General features: G+C 41.7%; 1 protein-coding gene across 9 annotated transcripts in view; it reads right to left on the bottom strand.

The window, feature by feature from the left end:
* The window catches only part of aga (aspartylglucosaminidase), a 172,708-nt gene that overhangs the window by 79,486 nt on the left and 70,953 nt on the right, over positions 1 to 22,269 (bottom strand). For 7 of the 9 annotated variants that reach the window (XM_087131729.1, XM_087131730.1, XM_087131736.1 and 4 more), the window contains exons 6-8: positions 21,570 to 21,621; positions 7,484 to 7,674; positions 6,253 to 6,360 (exon numbers count right to left, since the gene is read on the bottom strand). In XM_087131729.1, the coding sequence (XP_086987855.1) occupies positions 6,253 to 6,360; positions 7,484 to 7,674; positions 21,570 to 21,621 (351 nt within the window). The remainder of the gene's footprint in view (positions 1 to 6,252; positions 6,361 to 7,483; positions 7,675 to 21,569; positions 21,622 to 22,269) is intronic. The other 2 variants (XM_087131732.1, XM_087131737.1) reach the window with 2 other exon arrangements.

Below are 22,269 nucleotides of genomic sequence, written 5' to 3'. Positions count from 1 at the left end.
GGTTACCACCACATTGACATATACCCTCCACATATCAAATATTTAGGGTTTTCTTGGCAGGACATTAACGATAAACCCAGATATTACACTTTTACGGTTTTGCCCTTTGGCTTAAGTGGCATGTGTCATATCTTTACCAAGATGGTTTGGCCTTTAGTTTATCACTGGCATGCCCATGGAATTCTCTCATTTGTATACATCGATGATGGCCTTATTATTTCTAATTCCCGACAACAGGCAGAATTTAATAGAGACATCATGAAAAGTACATCGCTAGCAGCGGATTTGTCAAGAACGGCAAAAAGTGAGCCTGGGATCCCTCCCAATCTATCAGTTATCTCGGTTTCATTGTTGATTCAACTTCTATCTCATTTTTTCTTCCAGAAAAGAAGATTGATAATTTGTTGTCCCCCATCGAAGGTTGCACATCTGGGCAGCCTCCGAATCAAGTACCAGTTAAAGGTTTGGCTTCTGTAGCCGGGCAATTGATTTCTATGACCCCCCCTCTTGGCCCTATTTCCAGGCTTATGACAAGGCACTGTTATCGCGCTATCGAGTCGCGCCTCTCGTGGTCCCACTCTATCGTTCTTACGGCAGGTGTTCTCAATGAACTGGAGTTCTGGAAAAAGAATATTCACCGTTTGAATGGCTTTTCCTTTAAGTTTCGTCTACATAAAACTTCGCAGTTGTATATGGACACCAGTAATTTGTGCAAGGCAAACCAAATTTGCGCTTCCATGGTTCATGGACACCTCTCTAGAGAACAAAGAGTTCAACCTAGCGCGAGCTCTCAGCCATACTGCGTATCGTATCGCAGGCACCTAACTCACTTAGCCACGAAAGAATCAAGTGTTTTAGTAACAACTCCAGCATTTTCACTATCATAAATTGTGGTAGCACTAAACCCGATCTACACAGCGTCGTGCCCATACTATTGACCATTTTGCATCCCCTTTTAACTGAAAACTTTCCGTTTTTAATACCAGATTTTGGTGTCAGGACACTTCAGCAGTTGATGCTCTTTGTCAAGACTGGTCAGGTGAGAACAATTATTTCTGTCTGCCGGGTTCCCTCATTGTGAAGTTTATTAAAAAATTGAAGTCGAATAAAGCATTGGGAACCTTAGCAGTTCCAAAGTGGACGGCCGCACATTTTTGGCCAATTTTGTGTCCAGATGGTTTTCATCTCAACAATTGCGTTTGCGATTGGAGGCTTTTACGTACCTCTTTTAAAACCGCCCTCTTTGGGAGGAACTTCACTATTTTCGACGAATCCACCATTTTCGACATTGGCATTGAGATACAAATTGTCCCTACCTCCTAGAATGTCAAATAGATGTTTCTGTTGCAGTGATTTGGGCTATTGCAAACTTCATGTCTAATCATTTTGCCCCCTTTTCCAGAAATGCGTGTCGGAAGACATGCAAACAAACAAAATAGACACTTTTCCCTTTAACGTTTCTCAGGTGTTGGTGCTCACAGCTGAAACCAACCCATGCAACTGAAATTCGGTTTCATATTCTGTTATTTCCTTTTTTCATCTTGACTCCTTTAATGAGGAAGATAAAGAAAAGAAATGTATTTCCTTACAAAGTAAGAAAGTGGAATTTCTTCTCAGTTTGAACAAACAACACCTCGCCTTAATCCCAACCCTTCACCCATCCATCTTTTACCAGCATGGAGCAGGGGAGTGCGCCCCTGTCTGGCATCCTTGGATGCAACCAAGTTTCCTCCACAAAGTAGGGGTTTTCATGGCCTCCGAGTTCCAGTAACCACGTTATCGGACCGCGGTGTCGGACGCCATCTGGGAACACGACAGTTCTCGTTTAGCCACACGAAAACAACGCGTTCATCCCTCACACTACTTCAGTATCTCTCACAGAAGATTTTCCGAACGCCATCAGGAAAAGAGAAAAAAGAAAATACACGGTTTTTCCATACCCGAAGGCTATTTGATGCCGGGAAATGTCCTATACATTCGTCTATAACGAATGTTTGCAATGTTTTTCGCATGTTGGGTAGCGAAGCCATTTCCCATCAAAGAACGTCAGCAAGGTTTGCACATATCACAAGGCCCAGTTCCTTTCGAAACGAGCTCGGCAGACTATTCTAGCGGCGTTGGGAGGATTTGCAATAGGAACAGTTTTCTGTTTGCTGTTTTCCTTTGCCCCTTTTTTCAGCAATTTGGGACTCCCGTGCGTTGGACCTAACCGACTCATACTTACAACAGCTAGCAACAGGACATCTCCCAGCTCTCCTGTCATATGCTAAGGCATCATCTACCACTACAAAGTACTCATCGGACTGGAGCAGATAGGAAAAGTGGGCAACGGCTAGAACCAGAGTACCAGTCTTCCCAGCAGACCAATACCATTTGAGCCTATACCTAGCGCACCTGGACCAATCTTCAGGAGCAAAGACCGCTGTGAACACTTTCACAGCAGCCGCCAAATGGGCGCATTCATTGGCCGGCTTACCTTCGCCTACCGATGACTTGCTATTCAAGACAGCTTTGCAGGGCTACAACCGGCTGCATGCCTCACCAACGCGGAGGAAGGAGCCCATCACGGCGGATGTTTTAGAAGAATTCTTAGCGCCCAAAGTCATCCTGCCGCCGATTGAGCAGATCTTAGAGTCCTGTTTATATCTTTTCGCTGGTTACGCTAGTTTTCTCCGATTTAGCGATATTGCAAACATTAGGTCCAAAGATCGCACATTCTTTTCTAGTCACATGTGCATTTATTTGTCAAAGTCTAAAATCGACCAATTTCGGCAAGGCAGTTTTGTTACGATAGCTTGAACACACAAGCTTACATGCCCAGTGGCTATCACCGAGAAGTACATTAGCACTCTTGGAGACTCGCCAAGCTGTGAGCTGCCACTCATTCGTAGGTTAACTACTTGTAAGAGAGGATTAATTCCTACGTCACATCCATTAAGTTATACCAGAACCAGTGAGATTGTGCTTGAAGCCATAAGGCCTTTTGTACCAGACATAACCAAATATGGTCTCCACAGCCTCTGAGCGGCAGGTGCGTCGACAGCGAGCAATGCTCTTGTTCCGACGTGGCTGGTTGCACACCACGGTAGATGGAAAACGGATAAAGCAAGAAGCGCCTATGTCAGACCAAGCATCGAATCAGAGTTACTGCCATCTCGATCATTAGGAATCTAGTGAATTTCGTCAAGTATTGTCGTGAGAACCACCAGTCGATTTCCTACTTTAGTCATGCAACTGTTTAGCTTGTTATTTACCCGAATACTTAATGTCACTTATCTGCGCGTAAATCCCCCCCCCAAAAAAAACAAATATAATGGAGTATCCGAAGGACTTATTGAATTGTATATAGAATAAACAGCGTAGGTGTTGGTGCTCACAGCTAAAACCAACCCGTGCAACTGAAATTCGGTTTAATATTCTGTTATTTCCTTTTTCATCTTGACTCCTTTGATGAGGAAGATAAAGAAAAGAAATGTATTTTCTTACAAAGTAAGAAAGGGGTTTTCTCTTCAGATGCTTCATAAGAGAGGCATACTCCTTTCTGTAGCCCACATAGTCAGAGTGAAGTTTTGCTTTATTGTTACATTTGAGAAACTTAACAATGTCCTCTCTGTCATTGAACAGCAGACTTTCTGAATCACAAGGGACATTCGCATTCGCACGGTCTGTCCATGGAAGCAACCGTTCTGGTTTGAATGATCGCGATCGATCACACATGCAACAGCATGCAGTTTCTTATCTGCCCCGATATGTACCTCCCGGCTACGGCTAGAACGCGTCTCCGTGCTCCACGCACATGCATATGCACATAACTGTATAGCAGAACAGAGGCGTAGACCTACATGTAGCTCTAGCCAACAGATTTGGATGCAGTTTGCTGCTGTCAGGTTAGTCTTGAATTCAAAGTGATGAAGTTGTGCCGTTATTAACAACTGGTGTTCAACGTTCTCTTTGTTTACCGGTAGGTTAATACACCTGGTACCCTGCCACATTTGTGTGGCCTATTGATCATTGCTGCAAGCGCCTAGATTTCAAGTCTAATAAAAAATCTCCTTTCACGATGTTTCCAACATACGTGCATGTACATGGAGACGGTGTACATGTAAAGTCAACCTGTCTGTACATTGAACGAAGTTGAAAGAGATTGCATTTTTGGAATGTTTGCAGGTGCACAGGCTACATGTATTTCTGAGAAATCAGAAAAATATTTTGAGGGGATTTTAACATAAAAAGTGAATTTCGATTTTCAATTTATTTCCTTGACCCACCCACCCACTATTTCAAAAAAAGGTCGAAATTTAAAAACATTGAAAATTTTGACTGGCCCCTTATGCATCGCTTTTCCAAATTCCCAGTGCTTTTGCTGACACTGGATATTTGTTGAAGCAGTCTTCCAAAAATCATTGACATATTACTTAATGTACCTGCGACAACTGGGAAGGTTTAAATCTACCCTTGATTTATTGCCTTATTGCACAGAAACCTCAAGACCAAGTCTCAGTGTACTAGATTCCTGTCTGGCCTGCACAAGACCAGGGTATTTTTCCTAGTCTTTGGCATGTATGTATTGTGTGCATGTATGTAAATATTGATTATGTAAATAAGGCGAATCACGGTTTTGTTAAGTAATCGGTATAAAATGTGTTGATAGGACTTGAATTTGTCAAGTTGTATTTTCACACCAGCAGTTTTTCTGTAACTCTGAACAAATAATCATCAAATGCATCGTGTAATCACGCAAAAACAAGTTTGAATGATGAATTTGCGATATGATTATCGTAGTAATTTGAAAAGACAAGGACAAGTTTTAAATTTGTTGGATTACCAGTTTCTTGAATCTTAGCACACTAAACTGGATAAGCTACCAGAGCTTGAGACTCTGAAGTGTAATTTTCAGTATACAGCCAGAGCGTATGGTATGTGTGATAAAGATGGCCACTGTACATGGAGTTTAAATATGTTGGTTCATTTCCTAGATAAGTGGAAGTACATGCTGCACACGTAACTTTGTAAAGTCTATTGTTTGTATATTTATTTTTGACTTATTGAATCAAGCATTAGTTTTCAGATTCAAATTCATGAATTTTTATCAACAGTGTAACATGCTAAGTCAGCATTAAGTGCATTTTGTTACCTTGTGACATGTAGATATGTCAAAATTCTGTCTATGTATTGTTTGATTTCGAGTATGGAGTACAGGTACATGTATTGGCATAAAGAATCTGGCTGAAATACGACCCGAAGGTCAGCGAGAGTATACTCTCACTAAAGGGCAAGTATACTCCTGTACCCAAGTGTCAATTATACACATCCTACTTGTGAATAACAAGAGTAACCGTGCAAATGCACCCTTGTAGTCTTGGATAAGTTTAGGTGTCAAATATGTCCATAGTTACTGTTTCCCTTATAGTTGTGAACTGCATTGTTTTGGAGTTAAGGTGTGGAGTTATGCATGCTGGCTGCATATTTTTTTTTTGTATTAAACAAAACAAGTGTTTCAGTATATCGCTGTTTCACATTACATATTGTCTATAAAAGGTAATTCTACCATAGGAACTCGTAAAATTAAGGAGCCAGGATATTAGTGCCAAATTCCATCCCTTGAGACAGTTAGAGCACTCTCTGTTGTTCTAAGATTCTGATTATCAAGATGGGGTGGCAATGTATGACTCATTTTGAGTGATAGGTCTGCAACCCATTGAATCCCCAAAGGAAAAGCACAGGTAAACAACGCACGACATCATGTTTGAGATCAATTTCAAAAATGTGTCTTTACACACATTGATGGAAATCACCCTTTGCATTGCTTTCTTCAAATGACAACTTGCCTGAGAGAATTATTTTACAGGGAGCTTAGTCCAATAAATATTTTTCAACTTTTCAACAATTTCACCAGTTACTCTATGGCCAGCTACAAATGTTGGATGGTACCTTTAAGCATATACAAGTACCCACACAATCTCAGGTAGAGTGTGCAGGCTGGTTCTGTCGACACTGCACACATAAAAGTGGAACAGATTGAACAAAATAAAGGAAATTGTTGATGTCTTGAAAATAGTACAGCACAGGTTATATAGATAAAATTATTTCAGTAGGAGGGTCACAATGACTACCCCAATTCATTAATATTTTGGGAATCTTATAAACCACCAAAAATCAAACTAACAAATACCATGCTACCTATACGCTGTTATCAGGCATGTCAAATCCATGAACTTTTCAGCTTGCCTGGAATCACACATCAGTAAATACCTTGGAAGGAATCTCATCATGACATCACCATCCCCAGTAGCAACTGCTCCACCTATATTGTTATCAACATAGCACCCTGCACCAACAATTGGTGAATCACCGACACGACTGGAAAAAAAAACACATGTACATAGTATGTGGTTTATATGGGACATGAGACAAACTGAGGGAAGATGTTACAAGTGACCCACCTTATCCCTAAACCAAAGTAGTATCTAAAAATTTGTCACATTACCTTTCCATAAAAATGCCAGTTAAAAAGAGAACTGACCATAATTACCCATATATAACAACTGAAGTGGCAGCTTTACCTTGCAGAGCTAAAAAGTCTCTTATTTGAGTACCATTCAGCTGCAGGATGCTCAGAATGAAAATAAAGAAAAAATGAGGGCAGCAACCAATCTATCACTATATCTCAAAAAGGTGAAAATCAAAATTATCAACGTGACCGATATTCAAATATCCTTCTATTGTCACGTCCGATGCAGAAGCCTCATCCAGGGTTTATAAAGGGTGAATTACGCGGGTGACTATCTATCCTGACTGACCATCTGTCAGAGCATTGCAATATGTCTCCAGGAATCTAGCAATGTTTTAGGGGGCAGCCTGTCCAATGAGACAATGAATAGGATACCGACAAAAGGAGTTATCTAAGCACATGATAAATGCAGCCTTTCCTAAAAGCAAAAGCATAGTGGAAGCTGCTGTACAAGCCTGATAATAATAACTCTTGTCGGATTTTTCAACAACTGGCTGGCCACAACAGAGCAGCATTCCTGACTGCATATGGATCATGCCGAGTTTCTATAATACATGTACAATAACTGGCAGACCATCCTTGGAGAATAAGAAATTTTTTGTGTTTTTCAAAACAAATCTGGGTGCAGAGATTTCACAGCTTGATTGACGCTGTTTATTTAATGAAATATATGTACTTTTAAGTCAGATATATTATGATTATTTGGCAGTCTTGTTTTCGTGCTTTGCGAATTGCATATATTGCTTTTGAAGTCAGTCAGCAATAGCCTTTGAATCCAGACAACAGATGTCTATATCTTCTGTCACTGGTGTGTTCACTGTTCATCTATAAAAACACACATCTTAATCTTTCAGTGATTTTAGAGGGTGTGCCTCTAAATGTGATCACCACAGTATGAACATGAGTATTCTTGAATGCAGTATGAGCTTCACTGTTGAGAAACAATATAGTTCAATTGTATAGTTTACTTACCCTGGTACTTTATGATTAGCCCCATTTGTAGTTGTACCACCAGCAATGTTGCCATTTTTATCAACGACTATCATTCCGATTGTGTCATGATTGCCTCTGGTTACTTCTTCATTGTAGCGTGGTCGATGACATGAACTTGAATTAAATGGGTGGTATGGTCCACAGGATTTAGTAGGGTCTGGTTTTACATTCTAAGACAAAAAACCAGTAATAGTAAATAATAAGGATTGAACACCTGCATGTGTTTCCAGTAAAGCAACAGATGTGCAGGTACATTTGGAGTTCACATTACATGTGATTTGCCAGTCTCAGATGATCTCTTTCTGTTTATGTTTTAGACAAAATAAAGAGTTCACCAAAACAGACAATGCTCCAAATAAATTTGAATAAAATATTGCATCACAGCCCGTCACAGCCAAAACATTTGATCAATGACAGGGGTTCGTTGTTATTAGATCTTTTGATACTCGATTTACTAAAAAATCAATATTGACTACATTTGATATATCAATAATTCCTGTGTACAGTAAACTCTCATTAACTCTAAGCTGGATAACTTCAAACTTGCGTAACTTTGAAATAACACTTCATTCTTGAAGAGAATAGCATACTGTGTACAACTGTGCATAAATAAATACCTCTGTGAATCAAACTGCCACCATGGTAGGCCTGACTCCATTTTGAATCCAGCTGGTGACAGCATGTTGTGATCTTGGGCAAGTCACTTTAACTCCCATATGTGCCTCTCTCCACCCAGGAGTAAATGGGTACCTGTGAGGGCAGACATGGTTGCTTGTATATTCCAGACACTGGGCTAGTATACTCCCCAGGGAGCTGAGATGGTTTCAGGAATGTTCAGATAATGCATGAGCCCAAGGTGTAGGGATAATGATAATACAGCGCCTCAGACTAGTTTGCTAGATAGACTGCACTTTACAACTGCTTGTTATAATTATTTTGCTTGACAAATATGAACAGAACTGCTGCCAAAACAGTATGTCCATTTCAAAAGTCCAGCCAGGAAGTGGAGACGATGAACTCCACTGAATGGTAAGAACGTGGAACACAAGACCCTGTGCTTACACTTTTGTAATGTTTCTGATTTCAGTCACAGACACAAGTAGCCACTCTGTTGCACTTACAATTTCAAAACAAATGTAATCACCATATAAACTAAAAATACCTTCCCCCGGAAGTGATGGTTGAGTCTACTTGCGAATGCTAACCTGAATAGCACTACATGTGCATTTTTTTCTCTCACCCCAGTCAGCCATACTCTAAAAACTTGATCAAGTGTGGTGCACCCTCATTTTACCACAATGCAATGCGGCATTGCCGCAATGATCATCTTTCTTGATTTGAAGTCAATTTATTTATTATCATTTTTTTCACCATTCATTGAAATTCACTGAAATTTGACATGATTTTGTGCACATTAAACAAAGCAGTTTAATCTGCTTTATGGAACGCGGTCCCCAAGTGTTAGACTATCATCCGTTACAGCTGTGTTTTTTCATAGCAACGTCATCTGGTAAACAAAACTTGCAATGATCCCTAATTTGCAAGCAATGTGAGGCGGTGGCGCATGGTCATTGGCTGGGGAGTCTCATGCTATGCCTGTCAATATGCGATGAGTAGATGTATGTACAGTGGTTGGTGGAAACTTTCGTTCATAAACAATGCATGATAGGCGATGAGTTCATTGCATGTGCTAGTGACAGCAGCACATTTGCCATTACATGCAGCCTTTTAGACAACAAAAAATCTTGCTTGAGTTTCGCTGTTACTGAGCAGTTTTCCTTACGCTTCTTTGTACTTTTGGTGTCGAGAACATGCTGTGAAAATTGGGGATTCACCTTTTAGTCCCATTTTGTATAATGTGCCAGTTCTGTGTCCATAGGAGGAGCTGTGCTGCCAATGAAGGTCAATTTACTGGATGTTTACACCCACACAAACGACTGTCTGACGGCTACTCTAATCTGACAGGCAACCTTCACTGAAGCTTGAGTATTCAGCTCAGGCCTGCAGCCCTGTAAAAGAGAGCCCAGAATTGTGAGGTGTTGCATAATTTCCTTTGTCCCGGTGAATGCCAGTTGCATCTTTCATACGCAGCTGGATTAGCGAGCAGCGGTGCTGTGCCACTCATCAATGGGCCCTGGACCACTTTTGTCCAAAGTGCTAATCCGCGGGCGCGCTATGCCTAAAACAGTGGTATCCTCTGTCAAAACAGTACCAGATTACATTTGAAAAATGAAAGTCGAAAAATGATGGCAGTCCCCAGCAGCAAGTCCTTTGTTCCGAGTACAGTCTTTTGTTACACAGACCAGCTCTTTTGTCCGAAACCAGGCACCCTGGCTCTGCATATAAACACACGGTGCCCGAAACCGGGCACCCCAGCGGGAAGTGGTTAAATTAATGTTTCACTCCATATATGAGGCCTATTTGTAGGCTTCAGTTCAATACTTTTAGTTGAGGATCAATGCAGCAAGCCTTTTACGTTCCAGCTTGTTGTGTTTCTTTTAGTTGGCTTTATGATTTCAATTAATTTTGGTCCCAGGCCTATTATTAAATAGGCTTGGGAGGTTCCACGGTTGACGGAACCGGTTCCGGTACCGCACAAATAACCGGTTCCGAGTCAAAACCGGTTCCGGGTAATTTGAAGAAAAACATAAGAATTTAAGGTCAAAGGTATTTCTAATGTCTGCCATTATCTTTTACTTGTACGATCATAGAATATGCATGAGAAATGTTGGTAATTAAATGTGTACATTACGTCATATGTCTCTTGAAATAATTCGCTTCTTACTGGCACGGCAGGGTTTTTTTTGCGCAACCCTCGGTCAGCTCAATGGCCGGACGGACTCAAACAAACAGAGCGATCACGATGTGCTCCTGTATTTTGTGCTACGTGTCAAAGGCTGCACCTGTGCACCGCACCGCGGTCAGGCCGTAGCTAGCTGGCCGGGCCAGGCACACTAAGCTGGCAGCCGCTCACGCTTGACATCGTCAGCCAAAGCAGCACGCAGCATGCATCATGCGGCCTGGAGAAGCGACAGTTATGCATATGCAACATTCCATAGACTTAACACATGTGCTACTACTTCGTTTTTGCGGTGGCCGGCAGCCCCATGTGAAAGATGCAAAGACCAAACAGAGTGTCATTTTTCTCCATTCATGCGAGGCTTCTAATAAAGTCTAGTCAACCAGGCACATACGTCTAGTGGCGCGCGCGCATTCGCCACTATCCTGGGGCCTGCTAGCTGCGTGCTCATCATCTCCGTTCATTTTTGCAAAAAACCATGCCCCCGCCTTCCATATAAGGCAAGACGATAAAGCAGCAAATCCCCGGATGGAACCATGTGGTATCGCGGTGATGTTTTTATTGGCTGATTATTTTAGTATCGCGGGTTGACACAACACTATCCATCATCCATGCAGGGGCCACCGAAAACGAACAAGCAACTTGGCGATCAGCACCAGGCAGCCTCTGACCAGCCTCCTCATGCCAATTTATGATTTGCGATGAAACTAAAGTGATTCAACCAAGAAAAAAAACAGAAAAAAATTCTTGTTGACTCCTCAGTTTCCTTTTTATTAAACAAACAAACAGTCGCCTATGAAGTGCCTGTCAATGCTGTGTGAGTGTCATGTCACTGTTTTCCTTCTTTTATTTGGTAGTGTACAATTAAAGTAATAGCTGTTATGATGCCCCATGATATTGTATAGATGACCGACCCAGCACACTTGTGAACCCGGCCAGAAGGATCCTGGGTTCGTCTTCTTAGAAAGTTGATTACATAATCCATGGTACAGGGCCACTGCCAGGCGTCTGCGGCTCAACCGCAGAGGTGCAGCAGATCATATACAATGCTTGTCTGTCAAGTCTCTTCAGAGGGCGGCCGATCAGTAACAGATGTTTTCTAAATAGGCTGGGGTCTGGTTTTACGTCTGGCCTTCACATAGGTACTCGCTCAGTGGTCAAATTCGGTACCAGAACCGGTGAAGTGAGGCTTTGGTACTGTGGGCATGGATTCACTAGCCTACTGGAACCGCGCTAAGGCTTCGGTACTGCGGGAACCGCGCTAAGGCTTCGGTACTGCGGGAACCGCGCTAACCGAGGCTTCTGCGGGTACCCGATTCTGGACAATATCGATACCCGGAGCCGGTTCCCGGTTTTGGAACCGGGTAGAACCGGGTACCCGACGGAACCTCCCAAGCCTATTATTAAAAAAAAATTATAATAAATAATAAAAAAATTGATTAGACATTGATATCATATGCTGGGATAACCGGTAACACTGCTGGGCTTGGGAAACCCTTACAGTTGCTTGCAACTGGTTCCAGGCTACTGCAGAGTTTCCTCAATCATACTCTTGAGGCCATTGTGCCTCTCTGCTCCCATGGAGCTTTTATGCACACATTTACTGATTTTGCTTAGTGTTTTTTATGCACATATGAGTTGTGGGCGCAATTTCATCAGTTCCTTTGGTTTACCATACTTTGTACATCCTTCAGTCCCCTATTTAGCACCCTTTTATTTTGCTCTGTTATGAGCTTTTTATATGCTCTATTTAGGTGCTTTCTATGTGTGTTTTTTGGTTTCTGGCGTGACAAGACCTTTTTGTTTGGAGTGACGCATTGAAGATTTTCTGCAGAACAAAATGTCATGGTCATTTGACTATGGCCCAGGAGTCTTTCATGGAATTATGCTTTCAGGACGACGATATTCAGCATACACTGATAATACTGAAATAAACCTAATCAGCCTGCAAGAAAATGATTTTGTGGCAGATTACTGCTAGATTTTAAAAAAATGTATTTCAGGATGCCCTGGGAAGGTAAAGGCTGGATCAATTAGATCCATTAAATAATTCGCTAATGAATGTTAATTAGGGCAAATTGTACTTGTGAATCGTAAGTCCTAGAGCAATGGGACCAAGACTAAAGTAGACCTACCACTCTTCACATTAAACAATTTTTGTGCACATTCCAAAAAGTCACACCTTGAGATTATTTAGATAATCAGCTAGTTAGTCTTAACTGGATAAAATCCACTTTCATGTGTGGTGTTAGGTTTATTGAAGCAAGGATCAATTGCCCTGTAATTCCATCTCCCTTTAATTACATATATAACACTGCACAATCTGGGTCCATTTTACAAGGTTGCAGGCCTGGCTGAAATACTCAGGAATCATTAGATTTTGTCTGTCAGGCTAGAGTGGCCACCAGACAGTCCTTCGTGTGGGTGCAAGTGTCCAGTAAATGAAGATAGGAATTTTTAAAGAATTTTGAAAACAGAAAAAAATGATAATTATCCCGCCCCAGCATGATCAACATTAATAACTGCCACTAGCAGCAAATGGTTAATGCACGACAATGCCCTTTTTTGATGCTAAGAGCTCCTAAAATTCTCCCAGATCAGTGGTTACCAGCCAAAGCCTTACACTTGTATACAGATGCAGCAGGTTCCATAGGGTATGGGCCATCCTAGGTCATAAACGGCTTTATGGTAGATGGCCAGAAAATTGGATTAGCAAAACCATAATGCCGAAAGAGTTTTCCCCTTGTTGGCTGCAATACTGTGGTGCGGTATTTAGTCGGAGTTGTTAGCAGATGCTGAAAGTAATGTCAATCGTGTGTAAGTTTGTAGTGCAATGCATGCTCCACAACATTGAGTTCAAAGTGGAACATTTTTCAGGTTACGAAAACATATCAGAATTGCTTCCTGAGCTCATTTCCCTCCTTGTAGAATCCAGGAAGGACATATACAAGGGTCCACCAGGTACTGGCAGATTTTCTTTTGCAGTTCAGTTTTAGTCTAATGTTGCCAATTCCCCTAATTATAATTGCATTATCTGTGGCTCATTTACATGAATGTTCACTTGTTCATGTAGGTTTAAACCCAACAATTTATACTGCCCATAGTTTCCGTATAGGGGCGGCATGCCATGCATTTTCCCTGGGATACTCAGATGCTCAAATCAGGGAGAAGGGTAGGTGGCAGTCTGATGCTTTCAAAAAGTACATCCGTATATAGCATCTAAGTGTGCGAAATTGGCATCCCTCTTGGTCCCTGCTTTGCTTTCGTTTAGGTAGCTTGTTCATGTCAATGTGGTGCTCAGCAACGGACAATGCTTGAAGTTCTCTCCTTCAACAATATTTTGCTACTGCTAGCAAAAATGCCATCTTCATGTTCACATGCATGAGGCCTGGCCGATTGGATTGAAGGTTGGTCTTGTGACGAGCTGAAGAACCAACTCAGGTCCCAAAATTGAATGTAGGTGGTGACTGGGTGGACATTCAATGGACATCCCAAATAGATGTCTGAGGGCTAAGTTGTTTGAAACAGCAGAACCATCACCATCCTTTGTGAATTACTGTGATGGCGAAGTGGTAAGTGCAGATTATTGCAGTTTGTAGGCTTGAATTATAAAAATTAAGGAGAGGCCAGCAACAACAGCTACAGACGGATCCGTTGGAGATGGAGATCATTCTGGACACAACATAGCGACATGTTGCAGGCGATTGTTGTAGATCTTGAGGGCAGATGAAAAGCCTCCCTCTTCAAAGCATTGTTGCACTGTTGCTAGAAGGTCAAGTGTTTTGGGTGAGGGTTGGCAAAGAATGTTAAGTCATTTCAGAGAAATCAGTGGTTGGTGATTCAAGAGTCTGGTCAGCCAAGAAAATCATGCCTGGCGTGGCCAGGAGGGAGTGATGAAGACATGACATTGGTCTTCTTTTGTTTGGTTCAGTAGGGACCATAGGATTAGAAATATCAATGTAATGCATATGTGAACATTTCGTTCCAATTTATCATTGGAGTGTCTGTTGCCCATGCATGTGGGTGAGAAAGCATGGTGTAGAATAGCAATAGGGGGTGTTTCCGTTTGACTCAAAAGGTCAATGTGATGTCTGTTGAGAGCAGCGAAGATCACCTGGATCACTTCTTGATGAAGGGTCTTGATGAAGGGTCTTGATGAAGGGTCTTGATGAAGGGGGAGAACCGTCCCCAAGACAGAGCATCCATCTGTTTGTTCCAGGAGCCTGGGATGTGAATGGCTTGGAGATCCACCATGTTTGCTATTACCATTGGAGTAGATGTCACATTTCCGGGCACAGGCTGGGTCAGTGAGTGCCACCATGTCAGTTGATAAATATACATGTAAGTCAATCATCTGAGCATATCAACATAACTTTCCCTTGATGATGGACTGAATGTTTTGAAGGGCATTACATAATGCTCCGAGTTCCAAGGCATTGGTGTGTGGGCCCAAAATTGCGGGTCCCAGAAGTCCAAGGCTTAGTGTGGTGGCAGAGATACTGACCAGCCCAAGGTCAATACATCATTGATGATTGTGATCTCTGGTGGCAACCATTAAAAATGAAGGCCCCTTGTGATGTGTTTTTTTTTAAGCACAAGCAAAACAGTGGGGGGTAAAACAGTGGCAGAATCAGAACAAGATGGAAGGTGCAGCTACAGTGGTCTAATGCACAAGCAACATCATAGGACTAGGTCCACATGCTGGCCATGAGGCCAAGCCCCAGAAGTAGCCAAGTGCAGGCCATCATGTATTGATGCAAGAGGATGGCTGGTACTCATCACTACTGAAGGTGAGAAGTGTGAGCCAAACTTGGGTAAGAAAATACCCTGCTTGAGATCGAGTACAGTCCTAACAAAAATCGACAGTTGTGATGGAGTGAAGTTTGTGTCGAAAAGAATTGAACATAGGTAGTCAGACAGCAGGAGAGAAATCAGCATGATTGCTTGAAGCTATCAAGAAGCCCTCCTTCTTAGCACTGTAGAGTATTTATCTTATGTGGTATACTTGCATCCTAGTCTCTCAAAATTTGTTTTGCGATCCAACTCATAGTGCATGCATTCATGTTATGCTCACAATTTCCATATAGATATCTTCCCTCTTTGTGTTCCATTGTTTGTTCTGTTTTAGTTTGTTTTTTTGTAATGCCATGCCTGACCTTAACTACATGTACGTTTTCAAGGTTTTGCTACCCGTACTGACCTTATTACCTTAACACACTGTAAATGCATATATATTTTTACCACAATGAAGAAATAAGTGTGCGATTTATTAATATTATAGGCAAAAACTCAGAAACGATCAATTCTCCATGGATGTGTATGTCAGGCCCTCTGATAAAAAGAGTAAGAACATATTGATTCAAATACCTCGGGAGAAGCCTTATCTTATTTGAGGAGCAATTTGTCAGTGGGAGCCCTGTTTTTGTCAATGTAGAGCCACATCTTGCTGGACTTGCAAGTGCCAGCCAAAATGCTATCATTGGCCACATCAGGGAGAGGGTCAGAGGTCAGAAAAATTTGGCAACATCCTCCTCTGGGAATCAGCAAGAGGTGGAAGATTGTGCTGGGTTAAGGCCATCAAGTTTTGGCTTTAGCGAAAGACTCCATACTGTATTTTCTCCCATGAGGTACATGTAGTATGGTGTTTAAATGAATGTCACTATAGACTAGAGAATTAGAAAGTAGCTCAAAGGCTTTTATCATATCCCACTGAAGTAGACAGAGCCTATTCAGGTGGACAAAGGGTAGCAGGAGAGAGTCATCTTCATGTGACACATATTTTGGCTTCGCCAAGCAAGGCTGCTTGACAGAAATCTTCCCATAGGTATCACCATCAGCTATGGGCATGAATGCAGTGTCTTCATGATTCAACGAAGGTGGAAGCAGTCAGTGTCAACCTGGACAGGTACCAGTGTTGTAGTTGAGACCACTTAAGACCTTCACAAGATTACACAAGACCGACACAAGACCTCCAGTCTGAATTTCATTCACAGTTATTCAAATGAACTGCAACAAAAGAATTTGTTTGTCATTCACACTGTTTCTTGTGTCTGGTCTTGTGTCTGGTCTTGTGTGTGGTCTTGTATCTGGTCTTGTGATGGTCTCGACTACAACACTGACAGGTGCCACTGGAGGATCCTGGGTATGTGACAGTGGGGCAGGGAGCTGGGGTTCCAGATTATAGGAGATAGTGACAGGCAAGCATGATGGAAGAACGGACCATTTAACCAATGTTTACAGTGCTGCCAAGTTAATCTGAGAGCTCTTACTAGGAAAGGGATAATGTCGATTGCTGATATCAGTAGTATTGTTCAGTTAGTTGTATATGCGATGCCATGTTGAGGGCACTAAAAAGCCTTGGTCTTGCTCACATGCCGGGGTGGTAAGGGTTGAAACCTCTTTCAGTGGAAAAGAGCGGTGACTTCTGTTTATTCGGTAACATTTGAAGATGTACAGCCCAAGGAAAGGTTGCAGAGGGTGGCCTGTCTCTGCATGATTCTAATGAGGGTGGCAGGCTTGTCTGGGGTGGCATGGCTGTCGGGGGTTGAAATTCAAGAGCCCGCAAGCTACAGATTCAGATACACTGAGGTACATGGGAGCATAGCCTGTGAGTACAGTGGGACAAACCATAGTATATTAATTAATACCAGAAATAGAGAGTTCATTGGGAAAATGCTGATGACTCCATTACAAGGCATATGTCACAGGAGGCCACAGGGGCAGTCAGAGCCTAGAAGCACATTCCTTTCCTTGTTTTCATCAGAGGCGCTGAGACTGGAGAAGAAACCCAAGATACCTCAAAGCTTGTCAGTCTCAGGTTTATCGTGAATGTAGCTTGGTGGGACCTTGAAGTAGCTACAGTGGGCAAATCTGGGAATGCCCACACTCTGAATAAGTTTGCCCAAAAGCAATTTGAAACCACGAGGTTTACAGACACACGGTACCCAAACACATAAATAAAGCACATTGTTAGTTTAGATGCAAATTCGGCTTGGGGTTCAGGAGTCCTTTATGTCTTCTTTAAATTTTGTTTTCTAATTATATTTTCTTTATCTTGTTTTCTTAATATTTGTTCATGTGTCACAAGAGTAAATACCAAACAAACATTGTACCATATGTAAACTTTTCCAGAAACGTGTTACAAAGTATTGTAACAAAATTTGGGTCTTTTCCTTTTGTTAAGTTAAAGAGTACGTTCCTCTAAAATGTCAGTGGTCTGGCCACAATACTGCAGGCCCTTCTTGTTCATTAATCTTTTGATATTTCATTTGACCCTGGAGCCCTGGCCTGGCTCTGTGTTCCCCAGTTATGCTAATTTGGTTTGTTCATTGCAGTCTTAAGAATTCCTTTTTTTGTTTCTATTAGCAGTGGTGCAACATTTCTTACATAACTTTCTCTTCAGGCTTATAAAAGCTGCCTGTTAGGTTTAGGTGTGGACTTACAGCTGGGGGATTGTAGTGGATGGTGGTGTGATTTGGTTCCCTTATTTTCATTTTAGTTCCTGCTGCAGGATCCTTAGTTGAATGAAATATCTTTTCGCTATTACTTTACACCACCACTACAATTAATTTTTCTAGAAAGGGTTCAATGCTTTGCGCAGTCTTTCTGTGAGTATGTTCTAATTTATTTTTCTTTAGTTTTACCTTGTGCCCATTTCCTTTGCCACGCCCTTCTCCTTCTCCCTGATTTGAGCATCTGAGTATCCCAGGGAAACTGCATGGCATGCCGCCCCTTTACGGAAACTATGGGCAGTGTTAATTGTTGGGTTTAAACCTACATGAATATGTGTTGACCTCAGAGTCTAAGTACATGCTCTCCGACTGACAGGCTGCCTGTTGGGCCAGCAGTACAGAAATACCAATTTGAAAGATGTTTGCCTTTCCAAGTATGTCAACAAACTTTGGACTGGACCGTGTACATTATTCTGTCATGCAATATCAATACAGCCTTGTCTGCCCTGTGAATGTTTGAAGTTCCGACAAACCAACTTCAACCCCCCCACGTCATGGCTAAGCATAACATTATCCAACTTCAAAACATTTGCTGTTTAACTATTTGAAACACTTAACTCTCCCACATGTAGGAGTGCTGCAAAAGCCAGTTAAAGCATGCTTTTGTACATGACCTCTTGTGAGGGAACAATGCTCTCGGGCATCTGTCATCTGCATGGGTATCAGGAGGGTTAGCAGTCTGAGGTCAAATTGAGATTTACCTTTTAGACACCTGCCACAGCTTTCTGAACAAGAAAGGTATGTGCAGGATCTGGCACATTATGCAATTTAGGAAGAAACTAACCGCAGACATGTAAGAACTGTACTGGTTGCATAGGAACATTTATGTAAATGAGCCACAGATAATGCAATTATGATTAGGGGAATTGGCAGCATTTGACTAAAACCAAACTGTGAAAGAAAATCTGCCAAAACCTGATGGGCCCTGGTATATGTCCTCCGTGTGGAGGGAGCCATAGATCCTATAAGGAGGGACATGAGCTCAGGAAGCAATTCTGAGGTTGGAGAGTTTCTGGTAGCTTGATTGGCTTGTCTGCTGCCCATGAGGCTAGAGCTTTGAACACATGGACCTGCAGGCGAGACAGTTTATTGGCTAATATGTTTTTGTAACCATGAACACGTTCCACTTCGAACTCAATGTTGTGTGGCATGCAATGCACTACAAACTTGCACACAAGTGACATTGCTTTCACTTTTTTGAGGTTTTGGCACTGATAACAGACCAGTGCCTGGTTGTTTGTGTGTATTATTATATGGGCATCCACTAACGACTCTAACCAAATCAGTACTGTGGCAAAAATGGGGAAAAACTTTTTTAGTGTATGGTTTCGCTTATCCAACTTTATGACCATCTACCATAAAACCATTTATGACCTAGGATGGCCCATACCCTATGGAACCTGCGGCATCTGTACACAAGTGTAAGGCTTCGGCCAGTAACCGCTGATCTGGGAGAAAGAACGCTCTGCCATTAAAATGGTGTAAGACAAGCAACGAATCTTGTAAGTATACGATAGTGTGGTTTTGTCACCCTGATTGTTACATTAATAAAACGACGTAAGAATGCCCGGCCAGGAACCACCACTTTGCATGCAAAATTCAAGAGGCCAATGATTGACCATAGCTCTTTCAGAGTGATCTTGCTCTTGGTCAATATAGGCCTACGATCAATAGCGGTGATGGCCTTAGATATTTTATTGCACGGCAAATGTGCTTCCACGGCAGCTGCGTCTAGCAGCCCGTTGCAGTACTGCCCTCGAAGGAACTGAAAGCAGATTTGTGAGGAGCGTTGTTGTTGCCTACAACCGCCAGTGAAATGGGGCCAACAATGAAAGGCTTTAAGGTACAACTCAGTGCGGAACTGATCAAATGAAAGCTCTATGGTTTGAAGGAGCTTTCGAAATGTCACACCATAGAGGTTAAAATTGCCCCCCTTCATTCGCACTTTAGTGGTTAACTTCACCATACTTCAGGAGCTTTGCTACTTCACCGGGGAACTTACTTGTGTATACTGCAATAAATGTTGCAAAGGCAGACGACCATTCGTTGACCATTCGTGACCTCCAATGTCAATGCAGCACCACCTATTGTCACCACTGAAAATACAAACTATCCTTACATGGTGGACACAGGGAAGAACTTGCACTTTACACAAAATGGGGCCCAACACTGAACTCACTCGGTGAATCACAAATTCCCACAGCATGTGCTAAACTAGGTCCCTATTGCACTAATGTAAAGATAGGACAAACACAACTGGTACACACAAAGGAGCAGTGAAGCCAGGGTATGCACAAATGTGCATTTATATACAGTAAACTCTTGGTAACTTGAACCTTGGGGGAATGAATAACAAATTTGAGTTCACCGGATTTCGAACCAATGGAAGTTCCCACGTTTTGCCCACAAATACATGCAGTGCACAAGTAATCCTACTTGCCTCTGCAGTGGCTATTGGAGACGTTTTAAGTGGTTATTTCTTTATATCCAAGAATAAATTTCTCTAAAAATCATTAGTTTGCTGAGATTTCATATTTTTTCTTACGTAAAATTTCTATCCTACTGATAAATAAAACATAACCCACCAAAACTGAGTACTTTTTAAGACAATTCATCCGTTCCATGCACACCGCGGCACGAACAGCACAGCCCTGTGCTTGCTCAATTTGCCGGGTCTGGGGTTATCCTGTTTGGCCACATCATTCCCTTTTAATTGCTTCAGGGTACACCATTTTGTATTTCCAAATGTCTGAGACTAACAAAAATATATATATATAATATGGGTGTTTTTGTTTGCCTTTTCATTACTTAACCTTTCCTTTTTTAAAACATTCAAGTGAAATTTGGTGACACAAAACAGTACTTCCAGCACTGCATCGGAAACGCATGTCAGTCAGCATGTGAGCAGCGCACAAGTGCTGCAATTAGGCAGGCGGCAAAAGCCAAGCTTTAGCCGTGGCATGCACAAAGCTTCCTTCAATGCAGTCACGGAGCCACTGAGTGCGAGCTACAATGGGCTGCGATGGCAATAAGGTTTGCTAGAGAGCAGGGAATTGCTCAGGTTGAGGTTGTAATGAGTCAATTACAATGGCACTTTATTCTTACAAGCATCATAAAATAGAAATAACAATGCTATATAAAAATAATCCAACTTAATCTGATCTAGTACAGTTGATCAAAGATTATACAGAAGAGAGGTGAGGATCCCGACAAATTCAAGAGGTATAAGTACACGTGTCCCTGAGCTACAGTACAATTAAGAAAAAGAAGGATGATCATGGCGGTGATACAACATTGTATTGTGGTAGATGGGGGCACACCACAGGTGATCAAGTCTTTAGTGATATGGCATTAGCGAAATAACGGACACGTAGTGCTATCTGGTAAATGAACACCACAGACTGGAGATTTTCTTTGTTGATGGTGTGACTTGCTCTTGGTATTTCTGGTATTATTCCACTTTCAAGATTTGTGAGATTTTGATATGATTAAAATGTGATATCAGGGATATCAATTTTAAAGTGAAAACAAATAATTCAAGCAATATTATAAATACATTGACAGACCCTTGTGACAGGTTGAGGTGTAATGCATGTGCTCAGGGCACATAGATGTGCTTGCATACAATTCAATGTGATCCAAAACAGGCTGGCTTTAAAAAAGCACAGAGAATTTAAGAAATTATTGACTTTAAACCTTGTTTATGTACATGTCATTGGTCACCTGGTAAGGTGTAATAGGCATGATATGATACCTGTCGAAAATTAGGTTGACAGTTGTGATCTTTCCATCGCCTCCATTCATCACTGAAAAGTAACAAAAGAGAAGTAATTTACAGCATGGAGCAAAGTTTAGAGTGAACACTTTCCCTTGTAATTGTTTTTACGTTCTCTGCTTTGTAGACATTCAAACTCACCACAGAACTGTGTAAAACTGTTGAAACTTCAAGACTTACTAAATGCCTCCAGATATTTAATGTTAGTTTTTGAAATCCAAATGATCTTTTTTCCCTCAAAAGTGATTAAATATACCAAATACAAGTACCTGTGTGATACAAATGAGGCTTGTGTTTGTAGGTATTGCAGAGTTGTTTCGGTGACCTCTTTTGAGTAGGAAAAAAGACTCTACAACTGGCAGGAATCAAACCCAAGTCCCTAAGTCAGCAGTCCTACATCTAACCATTTCACCAAGTGCCGATTTGGTTCATTGTGACAAGTCTGGAACCATTCCAAGGAGAATGATCTCAAGTGAATGCATGTACATACTGTACACACACACAATGCATATACAATGGAGTAGGTTTTCAAAAGGCAAACTTCTGTTCAGGTATTTTTATCATCTGATCATTCGGCAGGGCATGCATATGAACAATAAGACAACCCAAATGCCTAAGACAGTTTATGCTAATGTTTATTCTATCATTAAATGGACAGTTCAAGATCCCAGCTCTCAGG

The sequence above is a fragment of the Acanthaster planci genome, unplaced genomic scaffold (genome assembly GCF_054643075.1).
Source record: "Acanthaster planci isolate LZ-2023a unplaced genomic scaffold, COTS_SCS Contig10, whole genome shotgun sequence".
Lineage (NCBI taxonomy): Eukaryota > Metazoa > Echinodermata > Asteroidea > Valvatida > Acanthasteridae > Acanthaster > Acanthaster planci.
Note: the sequence above shows the minus strand (reverse complement) of the source record. Positions and strands in the feature narration are given on the sequence as shown.